The following is a 25,815-nucleotide window of genomic DNA, read 5'->3' on the forward strand; positions in this document are numbered from 1 at the left end:
CACCAAAAACAAATAAAAAAGGAATTACCTGCATCAGTCTCCCGCCTGTCAACCTCATCATACACATCCATGGCTAGTTCTTCGAACAAGTGATTACTCAACTAAAACATAAAATAAACAAATAGCAGATTATGTTACTGAAGCAGTTGCAACTGTTGAATTGTTATTTAAGAATTATTTCAACTTCTTGATGTGTTATGAACAAAGTCTTCTGGAATATGTTACACAAGTAGATATATTGATCTTAAAGAACCTGATTAACGCCTTCTGGATACTGATATCCACAAATATTTAATATCAGGCTAAGGATTAAATTGATTTACAGTTACTAAAATAGCATAGTCAGTCAGAGAAAGCCTGGCAAAGTATCCTGCACTTCATGTTTGAACCACAAGCCTCCCCACTCTATATACACCAGCAGCACATCTCTACTTTAGCAGAGGCCTATGTAAGCATAGGATAGTGAAAAAGACATAGGAACAGTGGAAGGGCTTTGATAATCTGCAACAAAACCCAAATGTTGGTTATGTCCCGACATTACTGTGTAACAATCAAAATCCCTAGTCAATTTATCTCGACAACTAACGTTTAGTCATTTCCACCAAAGCATCAACTGTAACATCTGTAGCGACACAAAATATATGGTGTATGCTACATGCTGTAACAGCATGGTTAGAGGAACAACTGAAGTCACCAGACGACACTGGCCAAACATGTGGTGGATAAAGTCATAAGCCTTAAGAAAATGCTACAGGAGCAGTGGGTGGCCACACGCGTTAAAATAACCCTAGTGCTAGCCAATGAAAAAGGTTTAAATTGATGTAAAAAGGAAAGCACCTCTTAGGATTCTATAGCTTTATATAAAAAGACATTATCTAGTCCTCACCAAGTCTTAACAGTAGATAAATCCCAACCTCTTGTGAAAAATAACACAAAAATTTCACTTAGACATTTAAAAGAAAAGAAAACAATTAATAAATATTAGCATGTGGAACCCTGTTCAAAATCAATAACTAGAAATAAAAAATGTCAAGGTCGGTCACATCATGTGGGAGAAATTATGGACCTCTTTACCAACGACTTAGGCTTGGTGACTTACTGATGAGTTAGCTTATGCACAGCTTTCTTTGTACCAGTCATACCATCTCAATGGGGTTAAGGTCTGAACTTTGCCTTTCCAAATTCCTGATTCTTTTCTTCATAAGCCATTCAGTAGTACATTTATCTGCATGTTTTGGATCACTGCCCTGTTTTTTCATACACTTTTAGTTTAGCTTCATCTGTGGGACAGGTTCTCACATTTTCTTCGAGAACACAAAAGGTATAAAGGGAAATTCAAGGTAGGCGCAATGATTGTGAGGTGTAAAGGTCCTGCGCATCAAAAAGGAGGCTTAAATCATCACTTCTTCACCAACATAATTGTAGGATGCTATGACTGATGATGTGTGGGATCTGGTTTTTGCCAAACACGTCACTGAGCATTACAACAGTATGAAAGCCTAATACTTCACATTAGACTTTTGAAAGTAGGCTAACATATTTGTTGAATAAATAATGACAAAGTGAAATGGGTGTTATTTGTCAAATGAGGTTAGATTTATCTACTGTTCAGACTAGGTGAGGATTAAAAGAAAGTCATAAATATTAATATGCAAGACTATATAATGTTAAGATGATGCACTTTCTTTTTCACATCACTGAAGGTTGGTAGGTGCTCACAGTAAGAGGTTCCGCTTTGCTTTCGCTGGGCACTTTTAGTCTACTGAGTTTGTTGTACAGGTCAGTCATAGATAATAGAGATAGAATATGGTGTTGCATATATAACAGATGTCCTCATTTCCCTCCAAATATTTAGAACAAAAACAACCAGTCTGCCACTAACTAAGGGATGAGGTAAATGCTTAACGAAATGTGATTTTATTTAAGGTGGGAATTCATTTTGTAAAATCAAAAAGCATAAAAACATGCTGAAAATTGTTAAGTATTTGCTTTTATTCACCTAAACTGAAGTACTCTACTCGTATCCTGCCTTGAAACATCAGCAGATCATAAGACTGCAGTGGGTATGTTTGGTGCCAATTGCTGCCGACTTTGGAAGTCTCAAAAGTGTTGTTTGTTTCCTCTAGTGATACTTTATTCAGGATGCTTGCTTATGCTTTTTTTCCAATTTCAAACCTAAATTTCATTGTCTTCATTTCACTTGAGTGGCTCTTTGTTGAGAGTTTCAAGCTTCGTCCTCAAGGACTTGCAACCTCTTTCTTGGCTATACAGATCTTTCCCATGGCATTCAGGTAAACCGCAACAGGGTTAAGGGTGCTTTCCTTTGGTTTGGCTGGGTCCTCGCCAACGTGACCACAAGCATGTAATTGACTAACAGTACAGCGGAGCAGAACTCGGCAGAATCTCACAGAGTTTTTAGACAACTCCACAGAATTCCGCAGAGTACAACTCCACGAGGTCCGCCTACACCTACTTGAAAGGGTGATCCCTACACCATAAATCTTTTGCGGAGAAGGGAGGATGGGCGAGTCAGTAAGGAATCTGTAGCTAGATTGATTTTCAACCAGATATGGCATTCCAAAGGTAAGTAACTTGTTAATCTTATACACCTTTAGCCGCTGATTCCTTACCCTAGAATATACACCCAAGCAATACCTACCCAGAGGTAGGTACTGCAAAACCAATTCGATTAGAAAGTCCTGCAGGACGGTATGGGCGAAGTGCCCGTCATGACGGACCGGACTGTCCAGGCAGTAGTGCTTGAGGAACATATGCAGTGAGGCCCACACTGCTGTCTGGTAGGACTTAGACGTTGCGCGCTAATGCAGTGGTAGCAGCCTTGGCTCTTTTGTCATGAGCCCACAAGCCCTCGAGGGGTTGCTTCTTGGCCAGTGTGTAGCAGATTTTAATGCACAGCACAGACTATTGTGATATGGTTTTCGTCTGTATTGCCTTCTGTTTACTTGCTCCCAAATAGCCCATGAAGAGTTAATCGTCCACCCGGAATTCTCTTGTGTGCTCAAGGTAGAACAGCACCACTCTTTGGGGTCCAGACAGTGGAGAAATGAGATGGAGCAAAGAACGTAGGCTGGGAGATGTTCTGGTCAACGTGGAATGGAGTTACAACTTTGAAAAGGAAGGAGGCATGTGTCCATTGAACCAGCTGGCCCAGATAATAAGTGGTGCAGGGAATTTGCTGACCCTCCTGGACGATGGTATGGCCACTAATAAGGTAGTTTTAAGAAGGGAACTGTGGAGAGGCTCAAATGGTGTCCACATGAGAAAAGTGAGGACCAAAATGAAGGTGCCCCGAGGCATTGTGAATGGTGTAGGGGGCAAAAATATGTTGTAGACCTTTAAAGAACCTACCCGCTATGGGTGACTTCAAGAGAAGGTAGGTCCAGCAACTGCAAAAATGCTGAGATGGCAGAAAGGTAATCCTTAACTGTGTCCATAGCACAGCCCTGCTGGGCAAAAGGATAATGCAAACAATAGAACTTGAGCTCGGGATACAGAAAGGGGATCATTGTTGTGGTAACACAACATGACAAAAACTTGTCTCAATGGCAGGTGTATACTAACTTGGTGGAGGGGGGTCTGGCTCCCAGAATAACATTACAGACTTCAGCAGGAAAGTCGAAACTGTCAACCTTTGCCGCTCAATCTCCACGCATTAAGTTGGAGGTGCGGGTGCAGGACCTTTCGGTGTTGCTGCCAGAGGAGATCCTTTAGAAGAAATAGCCTAACTGGAGGACCAATGGTCACGCTCAACAGCTCAGGATACCAGTCTCTCAGTGCCCAATCCAGGGCCACAAGAATGACTTGGGCCCGGTTGTTCCTGATCTTCGAGAACTCTACGTAGGAGTGGTGAAGGCAGAAAAGTGTACAGAAGGCATGAACTCCAATCAAGACGAAAAGCGTCTCTGAGCGAGTGTTGCCTTGGAAACTCCAGTGTGTAAAACTGCTGACGTACGTTCCCGCCGGTGGCAAACTGATCTAACCAAGGCTCTCCCCACTGCTGAAAGAAGCCATGCACTACCGCTGGATGGAGAACCCATTAGAGATCCGCTAAGCATCTTTAGCTGAGTTTGTCCATCCTGGCGTTCAGAGAACCCGCAAGGTGTTGAAAAACCAGGGAAATGCCCTGACATTCGAGCCAGGTCCAGAGACGCAGGACCTCTTGACAAAGGGTCCACCTCCCCTCCCAGTCTGGTTTCTTTCAATACTACATGGCGGTGCTGTCCGTGAACACCTGCACCAGTCCTGCCATCGATAGAAGGAAGAAAGGCTTTCAGTGCCAAGCGTACTGCCCGAAGCAGGTTGATGTGAAACTGTGACTACATTGGAGACTAGAGGCCTCTGATTTCCACCTCTCCTAGGTGGCCGCCCCAGCCCAAGAGTGATGAATCTGGCACCACAGTCCGCTCCAGTTTTGGGAGGGGTCTGCTGTAAACCCAATCACAGTTCGTTAGCTACCACTGCTGATCTTACGCAGTTCCCTCCAAGATCCGGACCATGTTGAAGAGCTTCCCCTGATACTATGCCCACTGGGACTACGAGTCCCAATGCAGAGCCCTCATATGCCAATGGGCATGTGTCAGGATGCTGGAGGCCATGAGGCCCAACTGCCTCAAAGTCAGTCTCACTGAAATACAGGATGGAGACTGAAACATCGAATTCATAGCTTGCAATATCCTGGACTTGCCATTCAGAAGAATGTATCTGAAACTGCACTGTGTCCAGAACGGCTCCGATAAAAGGTAGCACCTGAGAGAGTCAGGTGCTACTTCTTCATGCTGATAGCGAAACCCAGTGAGTGCAGGAGGTTCGCTGAACTCTGAAAGTGGGAGATGAGCCCCCCTTCAACAGCTAATCATCGAGGTAGGGAAAAGCTGGAACCCCCGACCCTTGCAGATGAGTTGCAGCCACCGCCATCACTTTCATAAACACCCGAGGGGTGCATGAACCGCAGGTTATGTCTGTGGGCAGACAGGACTGGGATGTGGAAATATGCGTTCTTTAAGTCCAACACTGTCATCCAGTCTCCCGGGTCAAGAGCAGACAGAACTTGGGCGAGCATGAGCATTCTGAATTTCTCTTTCCTTAAGAAGAGGGTGAGAAGGCACAAATCTAGGATAGGACAGAGATCCCCATCCTTCTTTGGCACTCGAAAATAGCAGGAATAGCAACCACGACCTGCTTCGGATGCAAGCAACTTCTGTATGGCTCCCTAGGCCAAGAGAGCCTGCACTTCTTGACAAAGCAAGGAGACAGGGTGCTCTGTCATCCAATAGTAAGCTGGTGGGGAAGTGTCACAAAAGGGAGGGAGTAGCCCCTTTGGACTATCTGTAATACACAACTGTCTGATGTTACTCACCACCAGTGGAGGAGGTGGAGGTGATGACGTATCATGCCACCCACTGGGTGCCCATAATGGTCTGAGGGTGAACAAAAGAGGTTTGAAGGCCGCGTCTGCCGAGGGGGGAACTGGACTGACATGACCCCTGGCCCCCTGTCCCATGTGGTCTGTGGGAACCACGCCCTCTGCTACGAAAAAAGATAGGAAGCCTGCTGGCCGTGGTGGCTTTGAGGGTAGGGGCGCAGTTGAAGACTCCTTCCATAGCCACCAACAGGGCAGAAGGAGGATTGGGGTTGACGATAGCCATAGACAAGCCCAAAGACCTACAGAGAAGAACTACAGGCCTATTTCCCAACTGCCTTTCCTCTCTAAAATACTAGAACAACATGTATTAAAATCCTTGTCCCTGTATCTGGAATCTCACCATCTATTCCATGAGCGGCAGGCAGGATTTCGAGCTCATCCCAGCACCGAATTGGTGATGCTCTCGGTGCTGGATGAACTAAGAGGCATGGCTGACCATAAGAAACCGAGCGCCCTGATTCTGTTAGATCTATCAGCGGCGTTCGATACGGTCAGTCATGCCTTACTCTTGGAGAGATTGAGAGACTTTGGGATCAAAGGGCTGGCCTTTAAGTGGTTGCAATCCTTCCTTTTGGGAAGAACACAAAGGATACAACTGGGGGATCAAACATCTGAGGTGGGGACCTTAGAATGTGGGGTGCCACAGGGCTCTGCCCTGTCCCCGCTGTTATTTAATCTCTACCTACAACCTTTGATTGCATCACTGGCCAGCAGGGGCTGTAGAGTCTTCAACTACGCGGACGATACTCAGCTGTTGCTGAGTATCGATAACTCAAGGACCGCACAACTCAACGCTCAGAACATATTGAGGTACACTGTACAATGGATGACTGGAAATCTATTAAAGATCAATCCAGATAAGACCGAGGTATTGGTGATTCCATCCACCGCCTCACCCTGGAGTGACCTCTATTGGCCAGCGGAGTTGGGCCCTGCTCCAAAACCAAGTAGGAATGTAAAGAGCTTGGGGATCAAATTGGATTGCGACTTGTCAATGGCCAGTCAAATTTCATCTGTGGTGGGTAGCTGTACAAATATCATCCGACAGTTACGAAAGTTAACCCCTGTCCTCTCCCAATCAATGATGCGCTCAATTGTAGCAGCAACGGTCATCTCAAGGATAGACTACGGAAACGCTCTCTACCTTGGCCTACCTAAAACTCTCACTAACAGATTGCAGGTCGTGATGAATGATGCTGCACGCCTAATTTTTAGACTCCCAAGGAGAACTGAGGCCTCTCCCCTGCTACACAGCTTGCATTGGCTCCCCATTAAAGAGAGAGTGGAATTCAAAAACTTATGCACAGTTCATAAGGCTATCTATGGTCAGGCACCAGCCTACATCACTGATCGTCTAGAGGTGTACAGCCCAGTGAGAACACTTAGATCCTCAGACTCTCAGCTTCTGGTCTGCCCCCGTTACAAACTTGTAACTAAGGGAGGAAGAGCCTTCTCAGTATTAGTCCCTCAGCTATGGAACACGCTGCCTGAGGTGATGCGCAGGGAGGGGAATCTCCTGCGATTTAGAAGGATGCTAAAAACATTGCTGTTTAAAAGAACCTTGGGTGTAAACTAGATCAAAAAAGTGCCTTTCATTCTGTGTTTGCCTAGTTTATTGTTAGTTACCATCAATTTCCGCGCGCCTAGAGACCTGTAGGTGATTGGGCGCGATATAAATCCAAAATAACAATAACAATAACAATAACCTGGCTGTAGCTCTGCTGTCCTTGAAGCAATCCATCTTGCCTCCAAATATGCGAGAGCCATCAAAGGGAAGGATCATGAAGAAAACCTGGACATCGCCTGAAAAAACAGATGTTCTCTGCCAGCAGTGGTGTTGTAAGGCCAATGATGATTAAATTGCTCTACCTAGCGAGGCAGTCATGTCAAGTCCACATCTGATGGGAGAACTTTGCTGCATCCCGCCCATCTGCAACTGCCAGAGAGACTATGGCCCAGGCCTCCTCCGGGACCATAGGAAGCACTTGCTCAACCAAATACCAAAGAGTATAGGAATAACGGCCTAATAGAATGCAGTGTTCACCGACCGCAGTGCCAAGGTGATGGAAGAGAACATTCTCTCACTGAAGTTGTCCAGCCTCTTGGATTGTCAATCCGGTGGAGTGGTAGGGAAAGTGCCAGAGTGGGTATGGGATTAGGTGGCTTGGACCACCAAGCTCTCTGGGGTGGGATGCTGGGTAAGGAAACTGGGAGCCCCAAGAGCGGGGTGATGGGGACAGGCAATCAGCCTATTATTAGGGGCCCCTGTGCAGGACTTTGACCAAGCCCCAAGTAGGACATCTGTAAGGGCTTCACTGAATTAGAGAAGAGGTTCATAAGGGGAAACTCACAGCTGAAGCACGTTTTCATCTAGACCGCCACTGTAGGCAACTGAAGGTCCAAAACCTTAGCTGCCCAATGCACCACCATCACAAAAAAGGCTCTATCCTCTGTAGTCACGGTAGTAGGAGGAGAGACCAGACCAGTGCAGGGTGAGGTGACTATCCCACTTGCCTTTACCAGTTCCTCATTCTAGTTGTCCTGTTCCTGCTGTTCTTTAGGGAACTAGAAACCATAAGGGCCCCTAGACCCTTCCCACTCATCTTCCTCTCCATGTATATCAAATAAATAAAATACTGGCACTACTCAGTGAAGCATTGACCGGAGGCAGCGTCTGACAACGTTGCTTTGACTCCTTGTCAGAGTTTGGAATAATGATGGGGCGTTGCCGCCTAGGGTCGTTGACACTGGAGAGGGCATCGAGGAAGGTTTCGGTCTCGCTGATGGCTCTGCTCCAGATCCAACAAGGGACCCATGGGGCCCCAGTAGCACCGAGGGCGAACCCATTGGCGTGCATCCAGTAGGAGCCGCTCCAGCGCCCATGGAAACCAAAGGCGCTCCAGAGGGGCCAGGCCACCTACATATGAGGAGCATGGCCTCAGAAAACTCTTTCAGCTGAGTGGGTGGTCACTTTGGCTATGGGAAAATCGGGCAAGTACGGAGTGGAACCGGATTCAGGTTCTGCCAGCTCGTGACGAGTGTACTGCTGAAACTCTTGGGTCTTGTCAGAAGACTTCGTCGGACACGGTTAAGCCCAAGAACTCTTTGACTTTTTGGTCTTGTGTTTGTGAAAATTACCTGACAAGTTTGAGAGAGACAATGACCGTAGGAAAGGGCTCTGCGAACAGTTTCGGGCCCTTCCTTGCAAACGGGACCTTGACTTTCGTGGAATCGACTGATGTCTAACGGCGAGGAACTTGAAGAAGTGCTTATTCAGTGTCTAGGGGATCAGCACTATCTAGCACGGAAAGGAAAAAACTGACGTCAGCGCATCAAGGTGGAGCCTATATATCTACTTTGCCAGTCACTTCCAACACCACATGGAGTCAAATAAAGTTACCTACCAGCGTGCAGAGGTACTATTTGAAACTTTTCCTGATCCAGTGTGACCTCTGGGGATTTTTTCAAAAATAAGGAATCTGCAGCTAGAAGTCTCTGCTAAGAACTAAGAACAAAAAACGAAACAAGCATTTACAATGCAATGGTCTCGGCAAAATTATAGGTAGAGCTATTGGTATTGCTCATTATTTTTTTTATTATTTTTGTATCCCTAAATAAATGGCATTGTCATTCCTATTGGCATTAGCTTTTTTTTTGCATATGTGATACCTATTGCATTAGCAGAGAGAGAGTGAGGTAGTGAGATAGAGAGAGAGTGTGAGGTATTGAAATAGAGAGTGAGGTAGTGAGAGAGAGTGAGGTAGATAGAGAGTGAGGTAGTGAGATAGAGAGTGAGGTAGATTGACAGAGGTAGTGAGATAGTGAGGTAGTGAAAGAGTGAGGTAGTGAAAGAGTGAGGTAGTGAGGGAGAGGGATGTTGTGAGGTAGTGATATATAAGCATAGAGTGATGTTGTGATGTAGTGAGATAGAGAGAGAGGTAGTGAAAGAGAGAGTGAAAGTGAGTTAGTGAGATAGAAAGAGTGAGGTAGTGAGATAGAGAGTGATTGAGGTAGTGAAAGAGATAGTGAAGTTGTGAGGTTGTGAGCTAGAGAGTGAGGTAGTGATGTTTTGAGAGAGAGAAGTTGTGAGATAGTGAGGTAGTGAGATAGAGTGGAGTAGTGAGGTAGAGAGAGTTATGTAGTGAGAAAGAGTGAGGTAGTGAAACAGTGAAACAGTGATGTAGTGAGGGAGAGGGATGTTGTCAGGTAGTGAGATGTAAGCAGAGTGGTGTTGTGATGTAGTGAGATAGAGAGAGATAGTGAAAGAGACAGTGAAAGTGAGTTAGTGAGATGTTGCAGAGTTCTGATCCCGTGATGAGGAGCACACACGCTGCTGAACTTGGCTCCGGTGGGAGTATAACTTTTGCTTGTTTTCGTGTGCAGTGTTTGTGCAAGGTAAGTTTGCACATTCAGGCTGGATGCGTGAGAAGCCACGGCTTCCTATCTCTGCAGTCTGGATGATGGTGTGTAGGAAACTGATCCAAGCGATAAGAAATCCGTCCATGGCCAAACTGATGCCCCGCATTACAACACTACGCTATATAATCAATTACATGAGGGTCGATATACAATCTCAAACTTGACTTCCATTCCAAGGTCATCTCCAGCACCTTAACAAGGGAACTCACACATGATTTCAACCATAACTTGTAAACATACCTATCACTGCCCAAGCACCCGCAACCCTTCCTTAGATTCTCCAATGCACATTCTGGATGCACTACCATACTCCCGATCTCACCTCCTCGCCCCCTTCCTCCAGGCTCTGGAAGCTCCATCCCAGAAGCGCTTGTAGCAAAAGGATCAGCAACGCAGTGAACAGTAGTAGCCGGTACCTTCGGAGGAGAGACTGTACCCGATCCCGGCCCACCATCTCCAAACGTTCCTGCTTTAGGGTGCGCGCACGTACTGGCAGGTACGGTTGTCACGGACATAAATGACAGACTAGATGGCACATCGGATTACTGCAGGGCTGTCGATCACCGTTAAGACAACTAGTGTGCGTGTGTGACATCAACAGGACGATGGAGTTCAGCAGTAGGGGGGTCTTTTAAAACAATGGCGCGCCCCCCAAGACTTTAATTGAATTCGGGTGTATTATTGCGCGCTAACTAGCCATGCAATGCGCAGAGGCCGAACATTTGAATCTGAGTAAGCCCTTCTCAAGGTGGCCGCCATCGCGGCTCCGAGGGTAAAGCGCCGACGGCAATCTTCGAGGCGTTAGGAGTAATTTCTTGTATTGCTGCGGAGATACTTTTCTGAAATTTTCAAATATGAGATAACTACATTATATATTCTAAAACAATTTTTTTATATCTAAACTGTAAAAGCTTCCTATAATATCGCTAGTAAATTTCAGAATAGTTAAGAAACTATGGTTGGCAACTTTGGAAATACAAAATGCATGTTATTCAGTTTCTCTCGGATTCCTGTCCATATTTTCTCTTTAACACTCAAAAATGCACTAATTGTGCAAGTTGACTTCCACATCGAAATCCTCGGTTACTACGGCGGTACATAATGGAAAGCATGGCAGGACAAGCACACCACTGCCTTTATCCGAGGCGAAGCAGAAATGCCTCGGAGAAACGCAGCGGCAGTTTCAGATTCGGGGGCGTGTTTCTTTTTCTCTCCTCTTGCCATTGGCAGGAGGAGAGAAAAACACGCCTAAAAAAGGGCGTTGCTACAAAGTGGAAAGAACACCAAAAAACACGCCCCCGAATCTGAAAAAGACGGAGCCTATTTGGAGGGACGGCTCTCTCCTCCAATGGCTGGCCTCCGTTTAGGAAGCCAGCCAATGGAGGAGAGCCAAAAAGAGAGGCGGGCTAAGGAGCCACTCTCAGAAACATTAAATCTCCGACTTCCGGTTCTGCCTTCGGCAGACCGGACGGTCCTCGACCTAAAAAAGTAGAAATGTTTCTCATGTGAGACCATCCAAAACTGTGTTCTCATCAATGCAGGACTTCTTTCCACGACAGGAGAAACATTTATTAAGAGGCATCATCATAGTTTGTTACAGCAATTTAAAAATCTACGTTAATGGAGGCGACAATTAAAACTCAATGGATCTTTTTGTCATACCCAAAAGATGGAAGAAAAAAACATAGATTTTAATTTAAGTAATATAGTCGGAGACTATAGTACCATGCATAACAAAACTAGTCACACTTACTGACTGCAGTTTCTTCTTGGCAGCTTTTGCTAACTCCGACAAATCCAGACTGCTGTAACAACAAAATACGTTTTAATTACAACACAGGTTAAATTCTATTAAAAATGAAAAACACAAACACACGCTATTTTGTGTACATTTAATAATGAATAATCTATCAATTGTTTACTAAATTTGATGTATTAATTTCGGAAAATAAGTGCACATCTTCACAAAAAACTATATATAAACATTGCAAGAAAGAATGAGAAAGGATAAAATCTTCTACTTTAATAAAGTGTAACAAATCTGTCTTGTTTAGCTGTTCTTGTTCCTGGTATTAAATAACCTACTCGAACAAACAGTTTAAGAGCCAATAAAAACAACTATGAGCAATATCTTCATGCATTCATATGGAGACGCAAAGTGTGGGCAGCCAGTAGAGTACTGCACCCTTAAAAGTAGTGCTACTGCTGACAACTGTTAAAATAGAATTCTGGTCATGGGACTGTTTAACTAGTTAATCCTCCCCAAGTGACTTACTTCTGCTTTATACCAATTCAAGATATACTGAAGTATGTATAGGAACTTTAAAAAAGCTATAGCATTAGGTCAGGAATTGTATTCGAAATAAGTTAGAAATCCACAACTTGCATTCCCAACTGTGGTCTTTACCTTGTAATTAGGTTTCTCATTCCCACTTTCAAGATCTGATTCCAAATGAGAATTTGCATTGTTTAATATGCTATTTAAAGCCTATGTGGCACTTCATCGCAATACATCACAGTGCTGCGATCCATCAAGGTCAGTACTATTTTATGTAGAGGGAAACTTAAATGTAGTATGACATAAGACAGTCAATAAGCTACTGATATCAACGTCAGTGTTTTAAAGACTTATTTGCTTTACACCAGATAAAGAGATAGGATAGTGACAGGTAAGCATAATGACTGGATTATGATAGGATAACACAAGAGCAAGATGAAGGAGATAGAAGGTGGGGGTGATCAAAGTGCAAGAAGGCCCAAGGTTCACAGTATCAATTAAAAAGGGGGAAGATGGGGATGGATACAACATGACCTGGTGATCAAAGTAACCCGTGCTAGTGATGTTGAGCTACAATAAGATAAATGCCCATGGTGCACTAAACCTACAGACAGATTCCTCAATGTATACAATAGCGGTTGAAGGCAGTAATATGATTTTAAGAAATTTAAGTACAAGATATCAAGTATGGGGAATAATAAGATTATGGTAGGCCTTGTATTTACTATGTTATTTGTTGGAGAAAAAATGAAAACGTAAAAATGTGTAATTTGTAGAATATATTTGGGGAATAGCAACCAAAACCAGTGACAATTGTCGATATCCGTCAAAGGAGGCTATTTCTACTTTAAAGAGAGACTAAATGATAAGATTTAGTATACATGAAACAAGTGGGGTAACACGTTGCCAGAATCAAAAATAATCCCAGCTGCAGAAGGACTTGCCAACAAATAAAGACCTCATTTACAATTCTGCTTTGGGGCAGCAAACAAGTATAATAAAGTTACAACCTGTACATTGTTATTAAATTATAAAAGTGAAGAAAATAAAATTTGATGCAGTACAAAATATATACCTGAAATAAAAAGGATTATTTCGAGTAATATACACACACACCCAAATATGTATCACCAAAGGTTAAAGTGACATCATAGTTAGAAATTGTAATAATATCTTCCTTCACCTTAAGAAAAATCTTTAAAATTCACTGAAAAAGACAAAGGTTAAAGGGACAGTATAGTTAGGTGAAAATGTGAGTTAAAACATTCAGTTTTAAAGGAACCAAACTATCGAAATTTACCAGTTATAGTTATCTCAAGTAACTATAATTCGTGCGCTAAAGTAACTATAACTTGCACCCTTGCCATGCACAGTGTTCTTAAATATGCCATTTCAGATGCTGCGGTAATGTCACAATGCAGGTCATGAGTAATGTAATATGTGAGGTAATTAGCAGTCCATGGCAACAGGGCAAGTTATAGTTACTTTAGGGCATGAGTTATAGTTACTTGAGATCATTTCAGTGGTTTTGCAAGTTTAAAACAGTATATCTTACTGACCTTTTTCCCTAACTGTAATGTTGCCTTAACCTTTGTTATATTAGTGGATTTCTGAGGTTTGTTCTTTTAATGTAAAGCAAGATATTATCACAATTCCGAACGGTAACGTCACTTTAACCTTTGCTTTTTTCAGTGAATTTCTATGGATTTTTTAAAGTTAAGTAAGATGTCCATAGGCGTGTGCAGCATGGGGTTGGGTGCAGTACTTGACCTGTGGCCAGGTGCTGCCCCTAACCCCACAGGCACCCAATAACTATAATCAAATGTATATTTACTAAATTCACATATTGCAATGTTAAAAGATAGTGACTGACAAAATATTTTTAATAATGCATTAAAAGAAATACACATGTCTGAGCCTTTTTTGTAACATTTTTCAGGCCACAAAGTGCAGCCATTAAAGCAACCACAAGGAATGCCTACACTCCAGCTGAAGAGCATACAGCTTCAGCTCACAGTGCTTTGAAAACATATGGTAAGCTCTTCGGGGGTCATGGATTCAATGACACATGAGACTTATTGTATTTTCTCTTTTTTAAATGTTGCTAGGGGCCTGCTTTGCTTCCCAGGAGCCCTTCACAGCATTAAAAAAATGTTTGGGGTGCCGACCCTTCCCCTTCAAGGGGCACTACTAAGATCCACAAACAGAAGTCAAAAGCCCTTGCAGGCCATTAAAGGGTGCTACTTGCTAGGAACTGTTTTTTTTTTTTAAATAGGTGCCCACTTGGGGCTCCCACAATTTGTAATAATGTTGGTATTGCAATGGGTGCCCTAGGGCCCCGGCTCGCTCCCCAGTTAGCACCTATTGTGGCTACTGGCAGGAGTTGGCCATTTTAGTTTTAATGTGGTTGCCCACTCTGGGCACCCACAACATATGGCATTGTGGTAGCCGCTGGATTGGGGAGAACCCCAGCGCCCCCGCAGACACAGTCAGCTCCCAAGCCATCACCCATTCTGGGTGCTGGCAGGAGCTGGCTCGATTCCTGTGCTGTAGCCCAGATAGGAGCAGGGCAGGGAATAAAGTTTGCATTTCCTGTCCAAACTTTCCCAGACAGGAACACAGCAGTGCCCTGGGGATTGACTCCCTGGGCCACTGCTCTTGCCGGGTACTGGTGCATGGGGTCCCTAGGGTCGGTGTGTGGCTCAGGAAAGGAAGCAGTATGAGCTACTCCCTTAAAATAATGATTTGTCCCATGAGATTTGGTATTCCTGGAGCCCTACACAGTCTCGGAGCAGGGGGGGGGGGTGCCTCCCCATCCCCAACAATAATCAATTGCCCCAGGGGATTGGGTCCGTGGGGCCTCTAAAAGGCTCAAGGAGGAAGCACCACGCCCCCTCCCCTGACAAAAACATTGCTAAACCCCGAGCCACCTCGGGGGTTTATTTTTGGAAAAAGTGGGAGCCTTCTGTTTTTCTTTATTTACTGGTGCCATGGATCTGCAATACCGCTTACAACATAATTACGGTTTGGTGCCTTTGCGGTGGGGGCCCTATATGTTTTTTTTTTTTTTTTACTTATTCTTGGGAAGGTAACTGAATCCATGAGTCCAAAAATGGCTGCCACCACATATTTTTGGGTGTGGTGACTGTCAATCAAATCTTATCTTTAGATCTGGTGGCTCTGGGGATCCTCTGCACCGTGGTATATACATTTTGAACCTTTATTTCTCAAAATCTACTAAACGGATTCTACAAAAAATGGAAATGCAATGCGAGAAAGAGGGGAGGCATTCAAATGTCAGGGAGTCACATCCTTCCAAATGGCTACTAACTTAAACTCAAAACTAGCCTCTTCCCAGTAACAGTCAGAATAGTCAAAAGGTGCTAACTAACCAGGCAGCCACCTTAACTACAGACCCACAATTGAGACCCATCAACATCATCATGAGAAAGAGCTCTTAGCCTGCCTAAGGCCAATAATGCACAGACGCAATGAAGAAAATGTCCAAATGTGGCACACAGAGGGCAATGCATCAGCTATCATCAGAAACTCAATGCGGATAAGGACCAATGATAATCATCTGCCACTTCTTAAGTGTCACGGTATAAACACAGCATATAGTGAAGAAAAGAAGCACTCCAGAAAACGTTAAAGTGACAGCAGAAAAAGTGACAGCAGAAAAAGCGCCTATGATGACTATCATTTATTAGGGAACTCGCTGAAGACACATTGAGAAAAACATGGCAGCAGGCACAGCTTAACAATGGTAAATAATGTATTGCTGTACAACTAGCTTCAATACCGATGCTAATGCAGCTGCAGCACAGAGAGAAAACAGAATTTTCAATACTCATTATCCGCCAATGTAGGATTCCAACTAGCACAAGTGCAAATATAGCTATGGTCACTGAAATGGAAAAGCAGCTGAATGAAACTGAAACAAAAGCATCAAGGTATTGAAGAAACACATAATCCTGTCAGAACAGTTGAAAAAAACATACACACAAAATTGATGACCTGGATTCCATACGTACGAGAAATAACTAACAAGTGCTCTGGAATTAAAAAAGGGCAGAGAAATTGCACAAAAAATGATTCATAATTAATCCATAAAATAAATCATTCCCTGCATCTAAAAACTCTAATCTTGAGAAGCTGATCCAAATAGCCCATCACATTTGCGTAAAGCATTCACAAGGCATCAATCAGTCGAACAAGAACCACCAGAATTAATGTACAAGGTCCAGGGTTAAGAGACACATTATATTACATGGCAACGCCAAAGAATCCTGCTGTGAACTAAATAAATGAAACTAAATTCAAGCCGATAAAGGCAACCAATGCAGAGTGTCAAATATCTGAGAGTACACAATGCGAGCGGATTTATTCAAAAGCAGCTGTCTGTAATGTGCTCCTTTGTTCCATAGAAAAAAATGAAAAATGAATTGACTCAAACACAACAATATTAAGGCTTGGCAACTTTGTGGTTTTCAAACTTAGTTACGTTTTTCAACATTAAACAGGGCGACGTAGTGCCGTTCAAGAGTATTGCGTAGTTATTAACCGTCTTGTTTAAAGGAGGAAATAAAGTGGCTAATTAGTCAAAAAATAAATATAACACTGCATTAGTTGCAGTATGAAAATCAAGACCTTCTTCAACCTAAAAACCCAGGTTGTGCTCTAAGGTCAATGATCATAAATTAGGGCAGGAACGAATGCTGCCCGTGATATATTTGCCCACTACAATGGGAATATCAGCTTCCGAGTACTATTTCAACCAGGTCTTGCTCATCCAGTTGTTGACCACCCCTATACAAGATCAGAATCAACAGCTGCAACAAACAAATTGTATCAAATATTGTGATGGGTCTAGCGGTCAACCACATTCAAGTAAAAGCAGAAGCCCAGGAGAGGCAGACATTGAAATGGCTGGGAGAGAGTAGGAGAAAAGCACCCTGAGCCAGATTGCAAGCTCTTTTTGCATCGATACAGTAAAAGCCACGCCTGGCATGCTGAAGGGTTGGACGGTGTGACGCTGCCAGAATATGCCCCCTTAGAAGGTAGGCTCCTACAGGAAGAGATCCCGACCCAGGCGATATCCCTGACATGCAAGACACAAATCAACAAGATGCCTGACAACCTTGGTCCGCTACGTGCCAAGTGGGAACTCACCACTGGACCCCTGGAAGATATAGATTGGGAGGCGGCCCTCATGCACCCGCGCAAAGTAGTGATCAAACTAAGATTGCTTCTCATACAATATAAGATCCTTCACAGATGCTACTTTGACAGGGCACGTTTACACAAGATGGGGAGGGGCGGAGGACCCAACCTGTCTCAGATGTCATGTAGAGCACGGCACGTACATTCACACCCTCTGGGAGTGCAGACACATTCAAACCTACTGGCACACGATCATGGGAGAATTGAACAAAATATTGGGAGCCCACCTAGGGCTAGACGTGAAATTCCTGCTACTAGGTATCCCCACAGACATCGACCTGCCGCGACACAGGCTCTTGCTGGCCAATCTTGGGTTAGTAGTGGCCAAAAGAGACATAGCTAAGTACTGGGGGGCTCAACAACTTCCCACACTCACGGAATGGAAGTCTAATATGGATCTTTATATGGTGGCGTAGAAAGTGGTATACAAGGCAAGCGGCTGCCCGCACAAATTCCGAAAAATTTGGACACCATGGATGAAATACTACAAACTGGATCTAGTCGCAGATGGGTGAACCCTAAATCTTTCGCACGGCAGGACAGAACCAGGTCATTAGTAACTGTTACCTAGCCTTTACCTGATGGTTAAGATTGTAAGAGATTTGACCTATGTACTTGCATGTCTGTGATGTTGATGTGACTCGGTGTCTCTCATTGAAGAGTCAGCTGCAATATTTACTGCCCATTGATGTAACTCGCTGCCCGCAATTAGACATACTTCATGCATGAACGACTCCTTTTCCCAATTGTATGTTTTGCTTTTCAGTCAAAAAAAATAAATTAAAAATAAAGTAAAAAATAAATAAAAATACAGTAAAAGAAGAAATAAATGCCTTTCTGGAGGTTCCTCCATTTAAGAATTGTAAAAATACAAAATAGGAAATTTAATTTATAATAGGATCTACTTTGTTGAAAAGAAGAAACTTAAGATCAGTCAAACTTGCCATTTCCTACATCATTGGCAAAGCCATCTTCACTCCAGACTAGGGGCTGTCAACAGCTGGGGGGCATTCAAATGCTCAAGGGCATTCTAAAGCAGTTGACCGGACTATGACACTGAACATTGTCACAGTTTAAAATTACTATCTTTTGTCTTACACATCAGAATATAGAGTTTGAATGCGGGGGAAAACTGATACCTTGTATTTGGCGTTTCATCAGCTCCTTGGTACTTCACCAAGCTGTCTTTTATTTTGCAACGGCAATTTGGACTGATAAACCTAGCCTAGATTGTGGGTCTCCTGGCCTTGTAATTCTCTTTGGTCCCCTACATTACCCGGCCTTTCAAGAATGTTATAGCTTTTACATCCCTAAACTTAGAACACACTTGATTGGCAGGGCCAGACCACCAGAGAGCAACTTGGCTATTGCCTAATAGATATGGATGCTTGGAAATAGTTTCTGAATAGAGAGAGAGAGAAAATATATGCAGCCTTCCCTGAAAGTAGCAGGAATTATATCTCTGCTCCAGCTATAGAGGATTCCGGGGTTGAGAATAGGTTTTCTTTCCGCCCTCCTGTAGAAAGTGACGTCCTAACACTTATGGAAGCAGTTAAATAAGGGTCTCCCCTGGATTTAATCCTCCCGAAATTTGTATTGTGAGGAAAAGAAGCCATTGCACAGGTTCTTACCAAACTTCTAAACTTGTCTTTCAGTTCAGGGCAGGTTCCTATTAATTGGAAACATGCTATGGTGGTACCACTGCTTAAGAAACCTTCTCTAGACCTGGTTCTCCCAGAAAATCTGAAACCTATTTTGTTGCTTTCCTACTTTGCTAAAATTGCAAGGAATCCGCTAAATATTCAATTGACCATGTTTTTGGAAGAAAGACGTGTTCTCCATGAAACCCAGTCTGGGTTCAGGCCGCTTCACAGTACCGAATCGGCCTTATTTCTAGCTTCGGAGGCCCTGAAAACCGCAGTTGATGAGGGTAGAACAACTGCATTGATCTTACTGGATCCGAGTGCTGCATTTGACACGGTCTCCGACGGCCTTCTGTTGGAACGGCTGGGGAGGCCGGGGTCGGTGGCAAATCATGGGAATGGTTCAAACACTTCTTGCAGAACCGATCCTTCCAAGTCTTACAACATCCTTTTAAATCCAAAGTATGTCCTCTGTCTCAAGTGGTACCACAGGGCTCAGCCCTTAGCCATACTTTATTTAATGTCTAAATGCGCCCCCAAGCAGACATTGTGCTGAGACATGGGGTGAAACTGGTGTCATATGCCGATGACACTCGGTTGATTGTTACACTGGAGCAAAAGGGGGCATGAACAGCATCTGATTTCAAGGTTTGAGTGATCTAGCTAACTAGATGAATTTCAGCTGCCTGCAGCTGAATGCGGGAAAGACTGAGGTGATGGTAGTTGGCAAGCAGCCCTCCATTTGGACACATTTGTGGTGGCCGGAGGAGCTGGGACCTACTCCAACTCCCAAGGCTAAGGTCAAGAATATGGGAGTATGGTTCGACAACACCCTATCTTACTCAGAGCAGATATCAGCTGAGACCAGAGCCTGCTTTGGCATTCTTAAAATGTTGAGGAAAATCCTGGACCTACTACCACTAGAAGCCAAAAGAACCATTGTCCAGACCCTCGTTACATCCAGTTTGGATTACTGTAACATCCTTTACCTAGGAGTGACCAAAAGAAATCTGAACATTTTGTAGAAGGTTCAGAATGCTGCGGCTCGGCTGATACTGAATATCCATAGGCGGGCATCAGTGGGGGCTGCCTTGAGGGAATTACACTGGCTCCCTATACAGGCTAGAGTCACCTTTAAGGCTTTGTGTTTTTGCCATAGGATCCTCAATGAGAAAGGGCCAAGATATCTGTGCCCCCTTCTCACGAACTACAGACCTGCTAAGAATCTGAGGTCATTGGGCACGGCGAAGATGATCATGCCTAAGGTTCGTAAGGTATGGGCAGGAGGTAGTTCCTTTATCTTTCTTGCGGCTAAGACCTGGAATGACCTACCTGTGGAATTGAGGACTTGTTCAACGGAGACATTGTTTCGGAAAAAATTGAAAACCTGGCTCTTCTAATATCCTCCACAGGGCCGGTAGTAGGCCATCCCTGCATCTTAGGGCCTTGAGGCTAGGAGGAGGGGGGGTACGGGCCAGTTGCTTTGGTTCAAGGGTGTCCTAGCACGGGGATACTGAATTGGAGTAACCAGGCGCTCTACAAGTTTAACAATAATAATAACTGGATGCAAGTTTCCTGGGCTGGGAAGGCAATCTAGTTAGATGTTCTCTAGTGGTAAAGTGGATTGAGGCGTATTCCAAATTTCAATAACTAACATTGGCTGTTAGCTATGCTATAAATAGTTTGATACGGAGTGAAGTCTAACTGCTTAATCCTTATTCTTTCACGTTGCTCAAATTCTATTGCAGTAATTGCAAGCTAAACCTTTAACAATTGAAGTGGGTCTAGAGCTGGCTGGGGGTAGTTCATTCTTCCTCATGGGTTACCAACCACAGACAGATTTATCAGACACTGAAGCATGTGCAACAGATACCTTAATATTAGATTGGAATCCCACAATCCCTTCATGCTTTGCCCTAGAGTGATGCTTCAAAGAGCTTGTCTTATTGTTCATCGTCACGATGAATATATAGTTGGTAGCTCATTTCTGAACACCTTGCGTATGGCAGCCAGGACTGATATAACTTCCTGAACGACATTAGACCTCTTTCAAGCAGCCCTAGTAAAAAATGCGTTTGCAGTCGGGAGTGCTGTAGATTCGCATACTTTATACACTCATACTTTATAGTGTTTGGCTTGGAATGTTGCAAATTGCTTTACTTCAAGCACAAATTTAGGTTTGGAGGTGACTTGTGGTATCTCCCCTAAAATCCCAAAATGCACAAGGAGACAGACTCGACCTCTCAATGTTTTTCTCCCCGTAGGCCAAGTGTATTTGTGTAGAAAGTAAAATGTTGTAATGTGTGTGCACTGGAGACAAATATGCTAGTACAAGTGTGTACATAAAGGATGTTTTTAACATGCCCCTGTCCTCAATTCCAGGTTAGTATGTAAAATGCATGTGAATCTACAACATTACAGTCTGAAAGCCAGCCAGTTACAGGTAAATAAGGTTTTCCATTGCAAGGTGTGTAGCTGTAGATCATATGTTGTGCACAGACCCGAACTACCTTTAGTGTGTTTTGTGAGTAGAGGAGGAATGGGTGTGAAGAACAAGTTACTTACCTTCGGTAACGATGTATCTGGTAGAGACATACGTTAGTTGTAGATTCCTTACCTCAGACTTTCCCCCAAGCGTCAGTCTGGATCCGGAGATTTTTTTCTTCAGCAGTACCCCTGCACATTGTTAGGTGGAGTCGGTCAGCTCTGCGTCCACTGTCAGCGTCGACCAGGATCACGTCACAGGACCTACATAGACGCCACCTATGTGCGCTGACGTCAGTTCTTAACACTACTTTCCACGCCAAAAACGCAGAGCCATGAAAGACTCTGACAACTGGTGAGTCAAAACTTGGGCCCTTTAAGGGAATCCCCATCTCTAGAAATCAGTTCACAGAGTGGGGAGGATGGGTGGGGCGGTAAGGAATCTACAACCGACAAACTAACACAGGAGAAACCTCCACTCCGCTCAGCCGACCTCTCCCTAGCCACCGTCTCACGCTTCTACAGGACCAGAGTGCGTGGAAGGTCCTTCTCCAATCTCGCAGCCAAGACCTGGAACGATCTCCCCCTTCACCTACAGCGATACCCACGTTGTTACCTGACAGATGTCAAGGAGTGGAACTCCACATGCTAAAGCCGTGGTTGCCGCCGTTGCTCTGGTGGAATGAGAACGCAGCCCCACAAGAAGTTCCTTTTTTGCCAAAGCATAACATATTTTGATGCAAAGGAAAACCTATCTGGAGATGGTCTGCTTTTGAACAGCCCGACCTTTCTTGGCTCCCACATAGTCAATGGAGAGTTGATCACCCACCCGGAGGTCTTTTGTGCGATCAAGATAAAAAGACAATGCACGTTTTGGATCCAGACGGTGGAGTCTCTCCACCTTCTTGGAGGGATGCGGGTTTGGATAAAAGGAGGCCAGGGTGATAGATTGTCCCAAATGAAGAGGAGTGATGACCTTAGAAGGAATGAAGGATTGGTCCGAAGCACCACTTTCTACGGATAGACAGATAGAAAGGGGGAGGCAATGAAGATAAACCCTGCAGCTTGCTCACCCTGTGAGCAGAGGTGATGGCAACAAGAAAGGCAGTTTTGACAGTCAGCAAACTCAGGGTACAGTTATGAACAGGCTTGAAGGGAGCACACATAAGAAAGGTGAGAACCAGATTTAAGTCACATTGTTGCATTACAAAAGGAGATGGAGGGAACAGATGAGTAAGGCCATTAAGGAATCTGTTAATGATAGGAGATTTCAATAAAGAAGGCTAATCTGGAAGCCGAAGAAAATCAGAGATGGCTGCAAGATGCCCCTTAAGAGTCCCCAAGGCAGAACCCTGCTGGGCTAAAAAATTTATATACAAGAGAACCTCTAAAAGAGGAGCAGAAAGGGGATAAACAGCCTTTGCTGTGCACCATGCCACAAATATGTTCCATCTACAGGCGTACAGCATTTTAGTGGAAGGAAGCCTGGCTGCAAAGATAACATCACAAACTTCGAGCAGAAGATCAAAAGCTGTGAACTAGCGCTGCTCAATCTCCATGCAAGGAGGTGGAGACTGGACAGGTTTGGGTGAAGAACCCTCCCCCGCTGGTGCGACACAAGATCCTTCCAAAGAGGTAGTCTGAACGGAGGATCAATGGCCATGCTCATAAGGTTGGAGTACCAGACTCTTCATGCCCAGTTCGGAACCACAAGAATGACTTGAGCCCGATAGCGCTTGATCTTCTTGAACACTCTTGGCAGAGGTGGTAAAGGAGTACAGGAGGCCGAAGCTCCACTTGTGACGAAAAGCGTGGTTGAGCGAGCACTACCTTGGAAACTCCAACGTGCAAAAGTGTTGACACTGCGCGAACAGATCTAACAAAGGCTCAACCTACCGCTGAAAAAGACCTGGCGGTACCTCTGGATGGAGACGCCATTCATGATCGACTAGGCACAGACGGGCACATTTGTCCGCCCTGGCGTTCAGGGAGCCTGCCAGTTATTGATTCACCAGAGTTATCTTCTGATGTTCCAGCCATATCCAGAGGCGAACAACCGCTTGACAAAGGGTCCAAACCCTACCCCACCGTGTTTGTTGCAATACCACATGGCACTGGAGCTGTCGGTTAACACTTATACCACTTTTCCCCTGAGAGAGGGAAGGAATGCCTTCAGTGCCAGTCTGATTGCCCGGAGCTCATAAAGGTTGATATGGAGGCCAGACTCAGCAGGAGACCAGACACCTCCGATCTCTGCTTCTTCCAGATGGCCACCCTATCCCTGAAGTGATGCATCCGTCACTACTGTTAGGTTTGGTAGGGGAAGAGAGAGGGATATGCCTCCGACCCAATCGTGGCTTGTGAGCCTCACTGCAGTTGGTGAGCAGTACCCTCAGAGAACTGGACGTAGTCGAAAGAATAACCCTGATTCTGCACCCACTAACTTTCAGGTCCCACTGCAGAGCCCGCATATGCTGTCTGGCATGATCCGCCAGCAGGGGTCCATGAGTCCCAACAGCCTCAGTCATTCTCACCGAAAACTGGGATAGAGGCTGAAACATCTGTATCATAGCCAGCATATCCTGGACTCTCACCTCAGGAGGATAGGTCAGAAACTGCACTGTATACAAAACCACCCGATGAAAGGGAGCATCTGAGGGGGAGTGAGGAGTGACTTCGGAACGTTGATAGTGAACCCCAGCAAATGCAGGAGGTCCGCAATAGTCTGGAGGTGGGAGACGACAGACTGGAGGGGAACCTGCCTTCAACAGCCAATCATAAAGATAGGAGAAGACTTGAACCCCTGATCTGTGAGGATGTGCTGCGACCACTGCCATCACCTTGTGAACATCCGAGGGACACTGGTAAGGCCAAAGGGGAGCACAGTGAACTGAGAGTGCTCGTGGTCCACCGTGAACCGAAGGCAAGGTCTGTGGGCCGGCAGGACGGGGATATGAAAATAAGTGTTCTGTAAGTCTCCTGGTTCAAGTGCAGACAGAACTTGGGCTGGTGTGAGCATATTGAACTTCTCCTTCTGGAAGAAGAAGTTGAGGGCCCGGAGGTCTAAGATAGGACGCAGGCCTTTGTGCTTTTTGGGTACCAGAAAGTAGCTGTAATAACAACCACAACCTATTTCTGGCACAGGGACCCTCTCTATAGCTCCCTTGGCCAATAGAGCCAATACTTCCTGCCGGAGAAGTGCCAAATGATCTTCCATCATACGATCGTAAGAAGGTGGCATGGAGAGAGGTGTAGTCACGAAGGGGCGGGAGTGGCCCCTTCGGACTATTTGCAGAACCCACCTGTGTGACGTGATGGATTACCAGTGGAGGAGGGGATGGCAGATCCTGCCTCGAACTGGCCGTTGATGGACCTGAAATGCTGGACTAGGAATGTTTGGAGGCTGCGGCGGGGGTGGGGTGGGGGGGGAGGTGAACTGGCCCATCCACTGGCTCCCCGACCCGTGAGGACGCTGGGTCCCACGTCCACGGCCTCGCAGAGGCTGGACAGTTAGCGTGACTTTGTGGCTGGACAGGACGTAGCCACAAAAGGGACGAAAGGCAGACGGAGATGGATGTGAGGTAGCCGCAAGGGCCAATTAACTGGCCGTAGCTCAAGAATCCTTGAAGCGCTGAAGCGCCGAGTCTGCCTTGTCGCCAAAACGGCAAGTGCCATCAAAAGGCATGTCCATCAAGGAAGACTGGACATCCCCTGAGAAGCCAGACGTCCTCAACCAGGCATAGCGTCTAACAGCTACTGACGTGGTAATCGTTCTGCCCAGTGATTCGGTGGTATGCAGTCCACATTGTACGCTGAATTTGGCTGCGTCTCTCCAGTCTGCCACTGCTTGAGACAGAAAGGCCCGGGCCTCCTCCGGGCACTGAAGCAGCACCTACGAAACAGTATCCAAGATAGTATCGGCCACAGAGGAATGCAGTATTTACCGACTGCAACGCCAAGCTTAAGGAAGAGAACATCTTCTTGGATTCCCTGAGGGAGCAGAAGGTAATGTGTCTTTTGATGTACAGGCTTGGACTACCAAACTCTCAGGGGAGGGGTGTTTGGTCAGGAACGCTGGGTGGAGCAGGCGGTGGCGGCGGGCAATCATCCTATCCACAGGAGCCCCTGTGCTTGGCTTGGACCAAGAGCCCAGAAGGACCTTCGTGAGGGCTTCATTGAACAGCAAATGGGGTTCAGAAGAGGAAGCTGCAGAAGCACCTCGGTCAGAAGGTTAGTCCTAACTGCCACCGTAGGGAGCTCAAGGCGGAGGGCGTCAGCTGCCCTTCTCACCACCACAGCATAAGAAGCTCCTTCCTCCGTAGCCA

The 25,815-nt window shown here is 45.2% G+C and overlaps 1 protein-coding gene across 7 annotated transcripts in view; it reads right to left on the bottom strand.

The window, feature by feature from the left end:
- GIT2 (GIT ArfGAP 2) overlaps positions 1-25,815 on the bottom strand; it is a 668,976-nt gene that overhangs the window by 307,440 nt on the left and 335,721 nt on the right. For 6 of the 7 annotated variants that reach the window (XM_085633297.1, XM_085633301.1, XM_085633299.1 and 3 more), the window contains exons 9-10: positions 11,616-11,667; positions 29-101 (exon numbers count right to left, since the gene is read on the bottom strand). In XM_085633297.1, the coding sequence (XP_085489423.1) occupies positions 29-101; positions 11,616-11,667 (125 nt within the window). The remainder of the gene's footprint in view (positions 1-28; positions 102-11,615; positions 11,668-25,815) is intronic. The other variant, XM_085633302.1, reaches the window with a different exon arrangement.

Source organism: Triturus cristatus, chromosome 11 (assembly GCF_964204655.1).
Source record: "Triturus cristatus chromosome 11, aTriCri1.1, whole genome shotgun sequence".
Classification (NCBI taxonomy): Eukaryota; Metazoa; Chordata; class Amphibia; order Caudata; family Salamandridae; genus Triturus; species Triturus cristatus.